We start from the raw sequence: 17306 nt of genomic DNA, 5'->3' as shown, positions 1-17306 counted from the left end.
TCACAGCAATATCTCCTTTTATTTGGAGCATGCATGTGCTATCCTGTCTTACAATTTAATTCAGCAGTGTTTGATGCAGCCTAGAGTCTCAGTCCAGCAGCAGCCTTATGTTCCTAACGTCTTTACTCTGCTCATATGGACAATAAGGGTCAAATCGCACCAAGTGGGGAAAAGATCCATTTGGGGCTGTGGCTGGCTCAGGTGTCAAAGTCATTTTCCTGTTGGATCCAGGTTCACCAATACTCATCATTGGGTCAAGTTTCCACTTCCCCAAATCCCCCTCAGCACACTCCTGAAGTTCCCACCCTTCCCCCACATGGAATAAGGGTGCAATTATTGCTTAGGCCCAGGGCCTGCCATGCTCTCTATGCATAATTCTCTCCAGTGGGGACACATGGAAACCAAGGCACAGACATGCAGGTGCCCCAGACCCTTACCCAAGACAACGATGTGCCTGGAGATAGTGGCCTCTGAGGTATCACCTAAGGACTGGTGATGTTTGGCCTCCACAGAGGGCAAGTCGAGGTAGAGAAATCAGTCAAAGCATCCTCAGATGTATGAAGGGCCCTCACCACCAGTGACAGAGGATCTTTTTCTGTGCTGATCCAGAGAACAGGCCAGGCACACAGCTAAAGGTTATAGGGAAGCAGATGCAACTCCACATAATTAATTCCTTATATGTATCTTAATGGAATTGCTCGAATACATACAAGTCCGAAGGGAAATGCCCATTTCCTTCTGTAGAAGGGATTCCTAAATTGGGTGCAAAGTTGAACTGAATGACCTCTGCCATCTCTCCCAATTGTAACATTCTAGGAGTACCCTAGAACTCTCCATAAGTGATAAAGTCTCTTGTGACTGCTTCCTCGTCTACCCATCTTTTGAATTCTCAATTCAGCTACAGCCTTGGAGGTATAGAATGTACTTATGTGAGGAAAGAAATATCTTAAACAAGGAAGCAATGAATTTTCCAGGCTTTCTTGGAATCCCCCAGTGGCCTGATCACATCCCCCAAATGGGACATGCCATACAGACAGCACTGACATTTTAACAAGTGTGCTGAGCCCTTGGACATAAACAAACTCCGGGCTGCTGTTTCACCCATCCTTCATGCACGAAATCATGGAATTTTAGAGATGGAGGACGCCTGGAGGTCATTGCCTCCCAGATCCTTCCCAGGGCAGGAATTCTCACTCTAACAACCCAACAGATGGTCACCCAGCTTCTGCTTGAACACTTTCAGGAAGGGGCTCATTGCTTTGCCAGAAGATTTAATCCATTTTGAGACAACTTAATCCATTTTGAGATAGTCCTCATTGCGAGCTGTTTCTTCCTTGTATTAAGCCCCAAGTCTGCTTTCATTTGACTTGATTTCTGCCCTCAGGAGTAAGATAAAAATACAGCTTTTTCTAATTCATATGACAATGTTCAGATATTCAAAGACAGCCATTATCTCCATTTCTCCTCTCCAAGTCTTGTCTTCACATCTAAATGTCTCAGGTCACCTTAAATATTTCTCATATGGCGTGGTTTCAGACCCCTCACCATTTCAGTCACTATCTTCTGAATATTTTCTATTTTGCAAATGTTCCTTTTGAAGAGTAACTCCCAGAACAAGTACCAGGTGAGGTCTCCTCACTTGTAGAGCGGAGTGGAACTGTCACCTCCCTGAAGGGAACTATCACTGTTCTCTGCTCACCATACCTTTATTAATGTAAACTAGAATTATATGAGTTTCACACCAAATGACCAACTATTTGGGTTATTGTCAGCTAAAACCACCATCTTTTTTTATTTGACACAGTTTCATATAGCTTAAAGAAAGATGTGGATTTTAAAGTAGGCCTAAAAGTTATTAAAAGACCAAATTCTGCTTTTCCCTTTATTAATAATAGAAAAAACCATTTAGGAGAATCAGGGCCTCAGCAAAAGTTATGGGTGACAGACTAAGATACTCGAATCCTAAGATGATTGAACTCAAGGGTGAAATGTGTGTTTGTACTGATGTGCCAGCACCTAGGCCTTTGCAACCTCTTCTTCCAACACAATCTAGGAATCATGGAAGGGCATCTCTTGAAAGCTATGCCTGCTTTTGTCTCCCTTACTCTACCTTTTTTTTTTTTTTTTTTTTTTTTTCTGTAGCTTGCCACATGCTTCTGAGGCAGTCTTCCTCCAGCCCACTGGAAACCCACTTGTAGTTTTCTTTTGTGTCTTTGGCAGGTCACCTGAAGGAAGAAATCACCCAGCGGCATATACAGCAAGTAGCCCTAGGTAGGTACAAAGTAGAATCTGCAGGAAGAGGATGAAGGTATCTAAACTGACCTGATTTTAGGAATCCAAACCCAGCTAAAAGCTAACCCATTTAAAACCCTCTCTGAAGTTAACGATGGCAAGGGTTGCTATCCACATAGCTTTCCTTGGATGCCCCCCCACCAACAGGATCCGTTTCGCCAGCCTGTGTTCTTGCGCCTGGCCATCAGCACCTGGCACCCCACCCTTCCAGCTGTTGCCTCATCCTCCCCTCCTTTCCCACCCCACATCCCCACCTAAATTCACCCACTGTGTCCCAGATCCTCAGGGTCCTATCTGAGCTTTTCAGAGCCACTACTAACTAATCCTAACAGAAATAGTTAATGATGAAAACAGCATTTGTTTACAGACCTGTGTCTGTTGCACAGCCTCATATGCAATCTCCTTTCATCCCCAGCAGTGCAAAGAGGTAAGTGCATTTACCAGATGGGGGAGATGCCGTGCCTTCCCAAGGTCATGTAGCCAGTGAGTTGTTGAAACAAGGATTTGAACACGACTCTGTTCCAAGTTTGGTTCTGTTAGCCCTCATGCTGTTTACTGCCCACTGCAACGGTCAACCCGCCTTAATGCATGAAGAATGCAAACACTAAACCAGTACAGTCATATTCTAAGAGGCCCTTGGCACCTTTTAAGCAGTGGACATCTGCAGAAAACACCCTTTTTTGATATGTGACCCAATGAAGTCAGCTGGGAGAAGAGTATAGCTTACAGAGGACTGATGGAGTGGGTATCCTAGGTAGAACCACCTCATCTCCTCTCCAGCTAGCTGGGATCAACAATTTATGGAGAGCTTTGATTAATAAGAAATTCATGTATTTCAGACTAAAAAAGCTCCCCTTGAGTTGGCATGGGCCCTCAATTACCTGTAATCGGAGAAATCTAGCACCCAGGGCAATGGTGGAGAAATGGAGGAGAGCCTCTAAAGTCATGATGATGGCTCATTTGACTTTGGTAACTTGTATCATTAGGAAGGTTGGTTGTTTCATTTCAGTAGTAATAATGATGATATAGAATAAATACTGATTACATCAGGAACATAGAACAAGGGCACCTAAGCCACAGCGACTGGAGCTCTGAGCTGCCCACTGTTGGCCCTGGGACTGAGGGGTCAGGTACACTGCCCTCCCCGTACCAGAGACGTGGGCACACACTTAGAATTGAGATTCTGCAAAGTGTCTTCAACAAAGAGCCAGGCTGCCCCAGGGCCCTAACTCCTTGGGCCAGACTTTGGAAGGCAGAATGACCTCTGCTGGAAAACTGTACCAAGGTGACCTCATGGGCCTCTGTATCCTGCTTCATGCTCACCCTGGCAGGTCCCTGGATATGGAGTCATCCCCAAGGGCTGCCACCTGGCCGTGAAACATCTGCCCTCTTCTTCAGCCTTCATGTTACTGGTTCAATAGGAACAACAATGTAGGAAGTCCTAGCCAGAGCAATTAAGCCAGAGAAAGAAATAAAAGGCATCCAAACAGAAAAGAAGTCCAGTTATCTCTCTTTGCTGATATGACTATTTACCTAGAAAACCCTAAAGATTCTGCCAAAAGACTCCAAGACCTGATAAACTACTTCAGCAAAGTCTCAGGATACAAAATGAATGTACAAAATCAGTAGCATTTCCATATACCAAAAACTTTCATGCTTACAATCAAGAATGCAATCCCATTTACAATAGCCACAAAAAACTAAAAATATCCAGGAATGCACCTAATGATGAAGGTGAAAGATCTCTATGAGGAGACCTGTAAAACACTGCTGGAAGAAATCACAGACAACACAAACAAATGGAAAAGCATTCCATGCTCATGAATTGGAAGAATCAATATTGTTTAAATGTCCAAAACAATCTACAGATTCAGTGCTATTTCTATTTTTACCAATTGTCACTTTTACCAATTACCAATGTCATTTTTCACAGAATTAGAAAAAAGATATCCTAAAATTCATATGGAACCATAGAAGAGCCTAAATAGCCAAGGCCATCCTAAGCAAATAGAACAAAGCTGGAAGTATCACATTACCCAATTTCAAACTAAACTACAAGCCTACAGTAACCAAAACAGTATGGTATTAGTACACAACCAGACATATAGACCAATGGAACAAAACAAAAACTCCCGAAATAAAGCTGCACACCTACAACCAACTGATCTTCAACAAAGTCAACAAAAATAAACAATGGGGAAAGAACATCCTATTCAATAAATAGTGCTGGGAAAACTGGCTAACCATTTGCAGAAGAATGAAACTAGACTCCTACCTCTAACCATATACAAAAATGAACTCAAGATGGATTAAAGACTTAAATGTAAGACTTCAATCTGTTAAAATTCTAGAGGAAAACCTAGGATATACTTTTCTAGACATAAGTCTAGGCAATGAATCTATGATGAAGACCCCAAAAGCAAATGCAACAAAATCAAACATAGACAAATGGAACTTAATTAAACTAAAGAACTTCTGCACAGCAAAAGAAGCTCTCAACAGAGTAAATAGAGAACCTACAGAGAAAATATTTGCAAACTATGTCTCCAATGAAGGATTAATATCCAGAATCTACAAGGAACTTAAATGAATGAATAAGAAAAAAAAAAACCCTATTAAAAAGTGGGCAAAGACAGGAACAGACACTTCTCAAAAGAAGACATACAAGTGGCCAAGAAACATACAAAACAATGTTCAACATCACTAATCATCAGAAAGATGCAAATCAAAATCACAATGAGATACCATCTCACACCAGTCAGAATGGCTACTGCTAAAAAGTCAAAAAATAACAGTGTTGGCAAGGTTGCAGAGAAAAGGGTATATTTATACACTGCTGGTGGGAATGCAAATTATTTCACCTCCTCTGGGAAGCAGTTTGGAGATTTCTCAAAGCTCTAAAAATAGAACTGCCATTCAACCCAGCAATCCCATTACTGGCTATATACCAAAAGAAAAATAAATCCTTCTACCAAAAGACACATGCACTGAAACATATGTTCATTGCAGCACTATTCACAATAGCAAAGACATGGAATCAATCTAGGTGCCCATCAATGGCAGATTGAATAAAGAAAATGTGGTACACATCATAGAATACTACACAGCCATAAAAAAGAACAAAATCACTCCTTTGCAGCAACATGAATACAGCTGCAGGTCATTATCCTAAATGAATTAACTCAGGAACAGAAAACCAAATATCGCATGTTCTCACTTGTAAGTGGGTGCTAAATCTTGAGTTCACACAGACATAAAGATGGAAATAACAAACATCAGAGACTCCAAAAGGAGGGAGGGAGGGAGGGAAGGGGGCAAGGGCTGACAAACTTCCTATTGGTTACAATGTTCACTACCATGGTGACGAGATCAATACAAGCCTAAACCTCAGCATCATGCAATGTACCCTTGTAATAAACCTGCACATGTACCCCTCTATCTAAAATTTAAAAATGGAAATTTAAAAATAAAGAAACAATGATGTGAAAAATACCACTCAACTCTAGGGGCAATTTTCATCTTGGGTCTGGGAAGCCATATCCATGGCTTTGTGGGCAAGAGATCTTCCCTCCTTTCTGCTGCCCAGTCCCCACCCCTCCTAGGGATGGTCCTTGCAGCTGGAGCAGACACTCCCTGGGCCTTTGGAAAACTGCTGTATGTTTTCAATCACAGGCTTGTGCCTTAATTCCTCTGCTCATCTCTCTGGGAGTCTTCTGAATTACAGCAGGTGTCAGGTTCAGCAGCGCCTAGCTTTGCCTGAAGTAATCAGCAAACTTCAAACGGAAAGCACTTTGGCTGGAAGTCTAATTAAGAGTATTTGAAATACCTATTTATTTTAAAAGCATACTATCCCAATTAGAGAAGAAGTGTTAACATCTCCCAGCTGCCATTCTGAGATTAAATGCCATGTTGCCATCCAAACTCCTTAGGAGGCTGTCTGATGGAGATTTGGAACTGTCAGAGCTTGTGTGTCCCAGGTGGCCACATTTCAGATGGGAAGTCTCCTCATTGAGAGAAACCTCTCAAGACAGATTGTTTATAGAACCTTAACCCTTACCCTTCAGCCTAGCAGTTGGGCTGAAGGCTAGGACAGAGGGCTCCTGTAAGAGTAAAGGCAGCCTACTCAGTATATCTGGATTCCCTGATGTTTTATAATTCAGGCTTCAGATCTAAGAGTAAAGAAGTGACTCAGTGGTACACCCCCTTTCATTTCTGTCTTTTTTGTGTATCTTGTACTACTGTCACCCTTTTCATTCTGTTCCCTTTGTCTGCTTCTTTTCACTTTCTCTCACTCTCCATTCTCAGCATTTCCTCTGTTACTGTTTCCTTCTTTTGCCTACATGTTCCTATGATTTCATGAAAGTGTGGGTGTGATTGGTTTGGGTTTGTTGTGGGGAAGGGTGATGAGCAAGTTGGATCAAGAGAGCTTTTTATATGTTTTGCGTAAGAATATGTCTCTGGATGTGTAAGTAGATGTGTGCCCAGGGAAATTTCTGTAAAGGCAATTCCATATCCCAAAGGAACAAAGACGTAGTGGTGATGTGAGAGGCACCATTTGGAAGAAATCATCCAGGGATGATGATAAGCCACTCCCAGTGGTGTGCTGAGCTGGCTCAGTCCGTAAAAGCATAAATTGTTAATACTCCAGGAATTTGGGGAGCCATTTTTAAACAAAGATGTGATTAAAATTAAATTAGATAAGTTTATGATTAAATAAGTTATATTAAGAAACAAAGGTAACAAGTACTCAAAATTCACCACTTCCTAATTTACTACACTGTGTTATTATCTGTGCTTTTGAAGTGATCTGTATCCACTGTATCTGTGTGGTGGGAACACTGTGTGATGGTGCACTGCTGTGCCTCTCTTCCCAAATCCACATTTAGCAACATCACCCTGGTGGCTTAAAATCAGCCGTGCTGGAAATATTTACACCAAGGATATTGGCAAGTATTATAAATGGGGCTTTGTTTTTTTCCAGAGAGTGGCTGTTAAACATGTACCACCACACCAATGGCATATGGATGGCCCTTTCAAGGCTGTGTGTGTCTGTGCACGCACGCGTGACTGTGCATGTGCTTTTATGAGGATTTCTACTCTTTCCTGGCTGAAAATCAAGATTATGGTTCTTCATTTATGACTCACCCAAAATACATCAGGAAGCGTAAACATCTACCGAATCCTGGTCCTTTTAAAACTTAGTGAACAGGAGAGCTAATGAAGATAAAAAGGAGGCTGAAGAAGTATTGGGCCCTGTGAGCTCCCTAGATGTGACGGTCAGAGCTGGGGGTGTCTTTTAAGACAAATATCAATAACCATTTCTAAGAACATCATCAGGTCTCAGAGGAGGGCTGACTCCCACATACTGTTTCAGGAAACAATAGAACAATACTATTTTTAAATTAGGCATCATTTGGAAATGATACTAACTTAACTAGTTTCAGCTAGCTGAGCTGAGAGTGCTTTGCTGAATTCAGTTGTGTGTGTTTTTACCACTTTACTGTACTATTGACCCCAAATGATTTAGTATTGTTGATCATGCAGATGAGACTAATCAGCAAATGTTTCTTGAGTACTTTACCATGTGCCAGGCATGTTACTAAGTTCTCTATGTGGGTTTCCTCTTTAATGCTCACATCCCCATGACGTAGATGTTACTATTATCCTCACTTTACAGTTAAGGCCCAAAGGGGTTAAGGAAACCTGCCTAACTTTGCTCAGCTATGGATGCAAGGCCAACAGCCTGGGTCCAGAGCAGTGCTCCAACCACCACGCTGCACTGCCCTTAGCACTTTGCCAGGCATCATGGAATCCACAGAGGGCTGTATCCAGTGCCTGTCCTCAAAGAGTTTCCAATCTAACCAGGATGAGTTGGCATATGCATAAAAAGACAACTCCTTTTTTTTAAGTATCAGATTCAGCGACCTACATTTTTCCATTCACTGTCCTCTTCCCAAAACTAATTCAACCTTGACCTCCTCCATGAAGCCTTCCCTGACCCCTTCTCCCCAAGTCTGCTTTTGCCTCCACCTCATGGGTCCCCGTTAAGGCACCAACCCTATTTTGTAATTATTTATTTCCATATATATTCTCCATGCTAAAATGTGAGCTCCAGGAAAGGTGGGTGCAGTCAAATTCATCTTCGCATCCCTAGCAGCCAGCACAAGCAATAAATAGGCCAAGTCAATGGCCAAATGAGTGCTTCCCCAGGTGACTTCCAGAGCCACACATTTCTGCAAAAGCACAGTGAGACATTTGAGCATAAAATAAGTCCATTTAAAAGAAGTAGAAGGCATAAGTGCTTTTGGACTCCACAGCTGAGCAAATTACAACACACAGGCAATAAATTTGGCTCTCTCTTGTCTAGCTGCTAAGCAAAAAAAGAGGCACCCAGAGTTACATAGTTTTCATTTTCTGACAGCAGGAAGCATACTAACTAATTTATCTGCAGAAAATAGAATTTCTTCCTGGAACTAAATACAAGCCAGAATTTATCATGTGGATCCTTGTATAAAGGACACTGAGTGACACAGTGAACGATGTCTTCAACTACAGTTTTACAAAAGATACCGAAATGTTATTCAACCAGATGATTCTTGTATCGACCCTCTATAAAAGCTAGAAGCCTGACATTAAAGCATAACTCACTGAAAGCGTTTATGTGAGCGGCCAAGATAATAGGATCCAGGTACTCGGCTTTCTGATGGCCAAACAGAGCAGGACTAAAACTGGAAGAATCCAGCCCCAGGAACGTGGGCTGTGGCTTCTCTCTCAAATATCTCTTCTGAGCAATATTTGATCAGGGCTGGATCTTGTTCGGTTCAGTCAAAACCCTTAACAGGTGCCTATGGCTAAAATTTAAAAGATACATCACACTACCAAACAGCATGTGAAACATGTCAGGTGAGAGGGACAGGCCATGAGAACTTTTCATTCTTATCAGGAGGAATGGCCCCGGGGGGTTGTCACCAAGATCACAGGCCTGGGCTGAGTCTTGAGGAATGGGCAGGATTCTGAACCACAGAGAAGAGTGGGAAATAGTTTGGGTTAGTTGGGGTGTGTGTATATGTGTGTCTGTTGTGTATGTATGTGTGTGGTGTGTATATGTGGCATGTGGTGTGTGTGTATGTGGTATGGATATGTGTTGTGTGTATGTGTATATGTGGTATGTGTGTGGTGTGGGTGTGTTGTATGTATCTATATGTGGCATGTGGTGTGTGTGTGTGGTGTGTTGGATATGTTGTATGTGTGTTTTGTGTTTGCATGTGTGGTATGTGTGTGTGGTTTGTGCGTTTGTGTGTGTGTGGTGTGTTTGTGGTATGTATATGTTGTATGTGTTATATGTGTGTGTGGTTTGTGTGTTTGTGTGTGGGGTGGGGGTTTCTCTACATTTACGCTTCTCTGCTTACCCTTGACCCAACTTCTGTGAAAACAGAGCTTACTGGAACATCCCATTTCCTCGACTGCAGGCATGTTTCATATACTGTTGTAGAAGATAGTTATACTGAGAGTATTAATTAAAAAAAAGAAAATATCCACAAGCTTAAGATCAACAAGTTCCAAAGGATGGCTGAGATTCCCCCACGAATACCACCTCTTGGGCACTACCCCTCTTCCCACCTCCCACCTCCCTCTTCTCACTGCCCCAGGAACAAAGATCTCCTTGAACAAAAGCAGCCCCCAAGAACAAGCCAATCGACTGTGATGCCACCTGGGGCCCTGAGATTGCCACTGGCTGGTGTTTCACTACCTGACCTGGGAAATCAGGCAGAGGCAGCTCCGAGTCCCCTGCAAGGGCCTTATGGGTTAGAGAGAGGCTCTGAAGCCGCTGGCTCCCTGTTTTACTGCGTCCTCTGAGAGGGCTCTTTTCCCGCAACCGGCATTCCTGCAGTGACCTCTTGTGGCATCCCTGTTGTTTTTCAAAGACAGGCCTCGACTGTTGATGCCACCTTCTCCCATTTGATGTAACATTGGTGAACACTTAGTTTTGAAGTGCTTTTTGGAGTTCTGCACCGAGCGACAACAAATTTCAGAGAAAGCAAAAGGCCGGACAGTCAACCATTTATTCCCCAGACTTCACTGAGCACCTAGCATGATCCAGTGTGTGAAACCGGGAATCCAAGGATGTGGAGATGAACCACTGATTGAGACGGAACTGAAACAGGGATGGGGGCGGGGGGACGGGGGACAGGATGAGGGGGATGGGGAGATGGGGGAGATGAGGGGGATGGGCGGTGGCGGGGGCAGGCACAGTGGCTCATGCCTGTAATCTCAGCACTTTGGGAGGCCAAGGCAGGAGAATCACTTGAGGCCAGGAGTTGGAGAACAGCCTGGGCAGCATAGAGAGACCTCATCTCTACAAAAAATGTAAAAATTAGCCAGGTACAATGGCACACACCTGTAGTCCCAGCTGCTTGGGAGGCTGAGGTGGGAAGATTCCTTGAAGTCGAGACTGCTGTAAGCAATGATCATGTCACTGCACTACAGCCTGGGAGACAGAGCAAATTTAAAAAAGAAAAAGAAAAGAAAAACTGAAGGGGCCTTTCCAGCATCCTCTAGCCCAGTGGTCTTCAAAATGTGCTCTGTGCAACCTACATGTTCTCTATAGCCCCTTGAGAACCACGAGGCAAGGGTGAGGACAGCCACTGTGCAAACAGCGCAGCTTTGGGATTCTCGCCCACTCAAATTCAACCAAAACAACTTCGGATCTTTTTTTTTTCCATTAAGCTTATATTTGAAGAAAGAGTTCTGCAGCTTTTAATATAGCTTCTTTCTTCCGACATCACAGCTCTGTTAAAAACATTTCCAAAGTCAGATAGTCCAAATTTCCCCTCCCCAGAGCTATCTCAGCTCCCTCTGGGCTCACACAGAACTCTGCATATCCCTCTGTGATGCCGCTCGTCACACTAGACAGTGATGATTAGTCTGTGGCTCCCCCACTGGACAGAGCCGCTTTCTTTCCCCAACACCAAGCACAGTGACTGTCACACAGTTGGTCCTCCGTTAAGTGTTTATTGAATGAATGAGTGAGACTTAGGACTCATATTTTGGTCTTAAAGATGAGCCGGGCAGCTGAGGGGCTCTGCGCTTAGGTTTCCACGTCTGTAAAATGATGTGGTTGGACCAGATGATGGCCCAGTGCCGGGCACAGCTCCCGAGGCTTAGCTGGCATTCACTGACTGCTTGTTGAATGAACACATGAATCCCTAGCACTCCACAGCCCTCAAGCGGCACAGTGTTACCTCTGTGAATGCAGGCTTCCTTCAGACATGCAGGAAACACTCGCAACCTTGGTGCGGAGACGTGGGAGGGCTTGGATGGATTACAGATGTTTTCCTTGTTGACTCCTTGAAATAAGGAGAAATAAATAAATAAATTAAATTAAATTGTTGACTCCTTGAAATAAGGCAGGATAGAAAGGATGCAGCTGCCTCCTAAGGCTGAGATGACATCTCAGTTGGTTCCAAAAGAATTCAGGTAACTCTGTAAAACCAACAATGTCTCACCACTTAATTCTAATCCACAGTTGCTTGTGAATATAGAGCCAGCTTCAGTGACATGAGGTCCTTAGCCAAATTTCCATGCTCAAGGGAGAGGCTGGGAGTGAGGAGGAGCCCCCTCACCGTTTCCCTGCCAGTTCCCAACTGCCAAAGGTTCAGACCCATTGAGTGGTTTAAGGCTCCCGCACCAACCATTCTGGAGAGCAGAGGAAGACTGTATGTCAGCCCTGGTGTCAGCCTGTAATAGCAACTGTGGTTTAGCAAAAAGAGCATTCACCCTGTGTAGTACTCCGGGTTGTCCAGATAAGCAGAACCAATAGGAAATATATTGATACATGGAGAGAGATTTATTATAAGGAATTGGCTCACTCAGCATGGAGACTGAGAAATCCTACGATCTGCCATCTGCAAGCTGCAGGCCCAGGAAAGTCTAGCTGTAGTTCTAGTGTAGTTCTAGTCCAAACCTGCAGGCCTGGGAACCAGAGCAGCCAAAAATTTAAGTCCCAGTCTGAGTGCAAAGGCCTGAGTGCCAGAGTGCCAACGTCCAAGGGCAGGAGATCAATGTCCCAGCTGAAGCAGAGAGAGCAAATTTGCCATTCATTACTCAACCACTTTTGGTATTTTTGTTTGCTTGTCTTAATATTATTTCTAAATGAAAAGCCATAATTATATATATTTTGGGGGTATATTGTGATGTTTTGATATATGTATACAATGTGGAATGTTTAAATCAAGCTAATTAACATATTCATTGCCACACTTACCCAGATTTTTTTTGTGGTGAGACATTTGAAATTTACTCCCAGCAATTTTGAAATGTCCATTATTACTCATTGTGGTCACCCTGCTGTGCAGTAGATCTCAAAAACATTCCTCCTGTCTAATTGAAACTTTGTACCCTTTGACCAACATCTCCCTCTCCTGACCTCCTACCCCTGGTAACCACCATTCTAGGCCCTATTTCTATGAGTTCAATTTCTCATAATATTTCAGATTCTCACATAAGTGAGATCATGCAGTATTTGTCTTTCTATGCCTGGCTTATTTAACTTAGCATAATGTCCTCCAGTTTCATTCACGTTGTTGGAAATGACAGAATTTCCTTCTCATTTAAGGGCTAATAGTATTCCATTGTGTATATATACCACATTTTATTTATCTATTCATCCGCTGATGAATTGATTCAATGTCTTGGCTATTGTGAACAATGCTACAATGAACATGGAAATGCAGATATCTCTTCAACATACTGATTTCAGTTCCTTCAGATATATACCCAGAACCAAGGTTGCTGTATCACATGGTGGTTCTATTTTAGTATTTTGAACAACCTCCATACTGTTTTCTATGACAGCTGTACTAATTTACATTTCCACCAATGGTGTACAAGGGTTCCCTTTTCTCCATATCCTCACCAGCACTTATCTTTCGTCTTTCTTATAGCCATTTTAACAGGTGTGAGGTGATATCTTATTGTGATTTTAATTTGCATTTCCCTAATGATTAGGGATGTTGAGCATTTTCTCATGAACCTGTTGGCCATTTGTTTGTCTTCATTAGAGAAATATCCATTCAGGTCCTTTGCCCATTTTTTTAATTGGGTTATTTGTTTTCTTGCTGTTGAGTTGTTTGAGTCCATTGTATATTTTGAATATAAACCCTTTATCAGATGTATGGTTTGCAAATATTTTTTTCCACTCCGAGTTATCTCTTTAGTCTGTTGATTATTTCCTTTGCTGTGCAAAAGCTTTTTAGTCTGATATAATCCAATTTGTCCATGTTTGTTTTGTTGTCTATGCTTTCAGGGTCATAGCCAAAAAATCATTGCCTAGACCAGTGTTGTTGAACTTTTCCCCTTATGTTTTTTTCTGGTAGTTTTACAGTTTCAGATCTTATATTTAAGTCTTTCATCTATTTTGAGGTAATTTTTCTATATGGTTTGAGATAGGGATCCAATTTTATTCTTGAGCATGTGGATATCCAGTTTTACCAACACCTTTTATTGAAGAGACTGTTGTTTCCCCATTGTATGATCTTGGCACCTTGGTCAAAAATCAACTAGCCATAAATATATAGGTTTATTTCTGGGCTTTCTCTCTTGTTGCATTGGTCAATGTGTCTGTTTATCACAGTGCCCTGCTGTTTTGATTACTATAGCTTGGTAGTATATTTTAAAAACAAAGAGTGTAATGCCTCCAGCTCTGTTACTTTTGCTCAAGATTACTTTGACTATTGAAGGTCTATTGTGGTTCCAGATGAATGTTAGGATTTTTTTCTATTTCCATAAAAAATAACATTGGAGTTTTCATAAGGATTGCATTGAATCTGTGTGTTGCTTTGGGTAGTATGGATATTTTAACAATATTAATTCTTCAAATCCATGAATACAGGATATCTTTCCATTTATCTGTGGGTTTTGTTCCATTTCTTTCATCACTGTTTTGTAGTTTTCAATTATACCTCCTTAGTTACATTTACACCCAATTTTTGTTTGTTTGTTCTTTGGGGTTTTTTTGTTGTTGTTATCATTAATGGATTTTTTTTTTTAATTTTTCTTTTGGATAGTTTGTTGTTAGTATATAGAAATGCTACTGGCTTTTATATGCTTATTTGGTATCCTGCAACTTTACTGAACTCACTTATCAACCAGAAGTTTTTTGGCTGAGTCTTTAGGGTTTTCTATATATAAATTCAAGTCATCAGCAAACAGAGACAATTTCAGACTCCTTGCCACAGAACTGACCATGGCTGTGGGCCATCAGCACCATTGAAGGCCTCCATAAGACACAGTTACTACACTGCTCTAGCCATATTTACTCACACACACCACTGATCACTCTTTCTTGCAAAAAAAACACAATCACATCCAAGAAGGGGCTGTCTATTCCTTCAAGCACTGATCCCAGATGATCTTGTTACCAGTTGTCAGAGCCATTTTTTTTTTCATCATGCAAATGTGCAGAAATCATAGGTGCTGCTTTGAGCAAATTAGGCATTTGACCAAACATATAGAAGACAAAATTCTAGCCTCTGCATCTCATCTGCTAGACTAGAATGTATTATGGCTGGCCCCTCCATCTGTCCTCTTTTTCCTTTACACATGATGAAAATCGCCATCTGTGCTTGGCAAATCTTGGACCCAGAAAGGCCTCGGTGTTTCCTAGGAACAGTTCTGTTGCATGTGTAATGGAGTTGGGTAAGTCTTTCCCATCTCCCCAGAGAAGGCGATGATTAGTTTGGGAAAGACCAACCAACAGGAAACCAAGGTTGGCTGTGCTGAAATACAAATGATGGGTGCTAAATAACAAATAGAAAGCTTTAAGTGGTATTTTGAAAATCCTGATATCTATTTGAGTGAGGGAGCTGTTGTAAAGAGCCAGGAGCCTGCCCAGGAGAAAGGGTAGTGAATTGTGGAGGATGCTTTTACCAATTCTGTAATGTTCTATTTAAAATTTAAAAATGAAACTGCAGAAAACTATTTAGATATTTCAAAATATAGTCAGTACATGGGTGTTATTTATATCATTCTCTGAACTTTTTGTGTTTGGAAGGGTTTATAATAATTCCCAGAACTCTATGAAGGATTAGATTCCAAGGCTTCATAGATCAAATAAAAATTACTTTTTTAGTGGAATCCTTGTGATAGAAATCGTAGTAAAAAGTGAATCCCAATTCAATTCTGATTAATCTTAATTCTCCTCACTACCATTTATGTCAGGATCGTTTTACTTAAAAGTGAAAACAGAAAATTTACCACTTATTTTCTTCCCCAGGCACATCCTGATTTTTGGTAGGGACTTAATAGCTGTCGATGGTGTGCCTGACATGAGTGATATAGGGAAGTGCCCTGAAGGTTAGTTTTTTGTTGTTCTCTCACCGTCTCTTTCCATCTTCATAGGAGGGAACGTTCTTCCTCTGCCCCTGGATGGAAATTGATCAACTCCATAACTGAATTGGTCATTCATTGTTAATTACAAACCAAAAAGAGTGGTCATTTTATATTGTAATTGCGATCTTAATAATTCCAATTTCACCAAGAGATAAGACTTCTCTCCCTTACCCCAACTCAGGCCAACTGTCAGGAGGAGAGGGAAATCGTTATCAGCTTCTGTCTTTCTAACTCCATCCCTTCCTCAGCCTGCTAAGGCTCAATTTCCTCAAGAAGGGATTAGAGGAAAGAAGAAAGGGAGGAAGGGCTGTTGGTAAAATCTCACTTGAATGGTTCTGCTGTAATGTGGCCTTGGACTCTCTGGGCCTGGTAGATATTCAAAGCAGACTCTTCCTAATTTGGGGTGCTTTCATGGGTCTCTGGAGGTCCTTCACTAGCAGGTCCCTTAACTTAAGGGAATGTGCCTTACTGGACAGTTCCTTACCCAGTTTGAACCTATATGGGTCGGAGTCCTAACAGGAAGCAGATGTCAGCACTCCGATGAGACGTTGTAAAGATAATTGGATAAAGACCTATCTACAGAGGCATAAGCAGAGTGTAGGGAAACTGCAAGGGAGAGCACCCCAGAGATAGTCACTGCAGCAAAGCAGGAAGCATTGCTGTCCCTAGGCCTGGACAAGACAGGGAGAAGTCACTGGAATTTAAAAACTGTCAGGGCTGTGCAGAAAGGCCCTCGCCATCTGATACTGTGACCTTCAGTCAAGTCATGTGTCCAGCTTGTGACCCCGCAGAGATGTCTCCCGTGAAGAAACAGCTTGGCCACTCTCTCCTCCTACCCTCCAGTTGCTTGCTGCTGTTCCCCACTTTGGGAGCCCAGACAGAGGGTGTAAGGAAAGTAAAAGAGGGTAGAGAAGCCAATGGGCTAGAAATAGGCCCAGCATACCACCCCCAGGTTGCCCGCCTCCAAGTTTCCTTCTCCTGTGTTCCCATTGCCCCTCTGGTGGCCCCGTGAGAAAGAATGTGTCAAGTGTTGCAGTAGAGGAGCTCAGAGGCGGGCTAGAGCCAGCTCCCACTGGCTCACAAGGGCTGATTGTGTGTGTTTTTCCCCAACTCCAGATTCAGGAACAACATGTTGGTAGACTGAACAGGAGTATTTGCACCCCCAAAATTGGCAAACACTGAAAATCAGGGCTTTTTTCTTCCAGAGAGCTGGTTGTTAAACACTTACCAGCACACCACTAATCCAAAGTGCCCCTAACCTGCCTCTCTTCTGTGCTTATAGCCCATGTTGGGTCAACAGAAACACAGTAGTAACCCTGCTCTTACCGCTAGCAGATCATCAGCCCATTCCCCACCCTCTAGAGCTCCTGAAGAAAAATCAGACAGTAGTGCTCTCTGGCCTTCTTGCCCCCTACCCCCAACACCCACACAGATCCCTGAGAATTCTCAGCAAACTTTCTGCGTGGTCTCTCAGGCTCCCTCACTGGCCCTGAGGGAGGAAGATGCATCTCCACACACACCACCAGGGAGAGGAGGTAGGCTTAGGCAAACTGCTTGCTCTTTTTCAAGGAATTCTCGTCAAACATTTATTTTGGCCCTTTTCAAATGCTGGTGTGAGTGTGTGG

The 17306-nt window shown here is 42.5% G+C and overlaps 1 protein-coding gene across 5 annotated transcripts in view; it reads left to right on the top strand.

Moving 5' to 3' along the window:
• Positions 1-17306, top strand: part of KIF6 (kinesin family member 6) — a 378196-nt gene that overhangs the window by 326143 nt on the left and 34747 nt on the right. For all 5 annotated transcript variants that reach the window (XM_009205064.3, XM_017957846.2, XM_009205067.4 and 2 more), the window contains one exon: positions 2221-2271. In XM_009205064.3, coding sequence (XP_009203328.2) covers positions 2221-2271 — 51 coding nt within the window. The remainder of the gene's footprint in view (positions 1-2220; positions 2272-17306) is intronic.

Source organism: Papio anubis, chromosome 6 (genome assembly GCF_008728515.1).
Source record: "Papio anubis isolate 15944 chromosome 6, Panubis1.0, whole genome shotgun sequence".
NCBI classification, from domain to species: Eukaryota; Metazoa; Chordata; class Mammalia; order Primates; family Cercopithecidae; genus Papio; species Papio anubis.
Note: the sequence above shows the minus strand (reverse complement) of the source record. Positions and strands in the feature narration are given on the sequence as shown.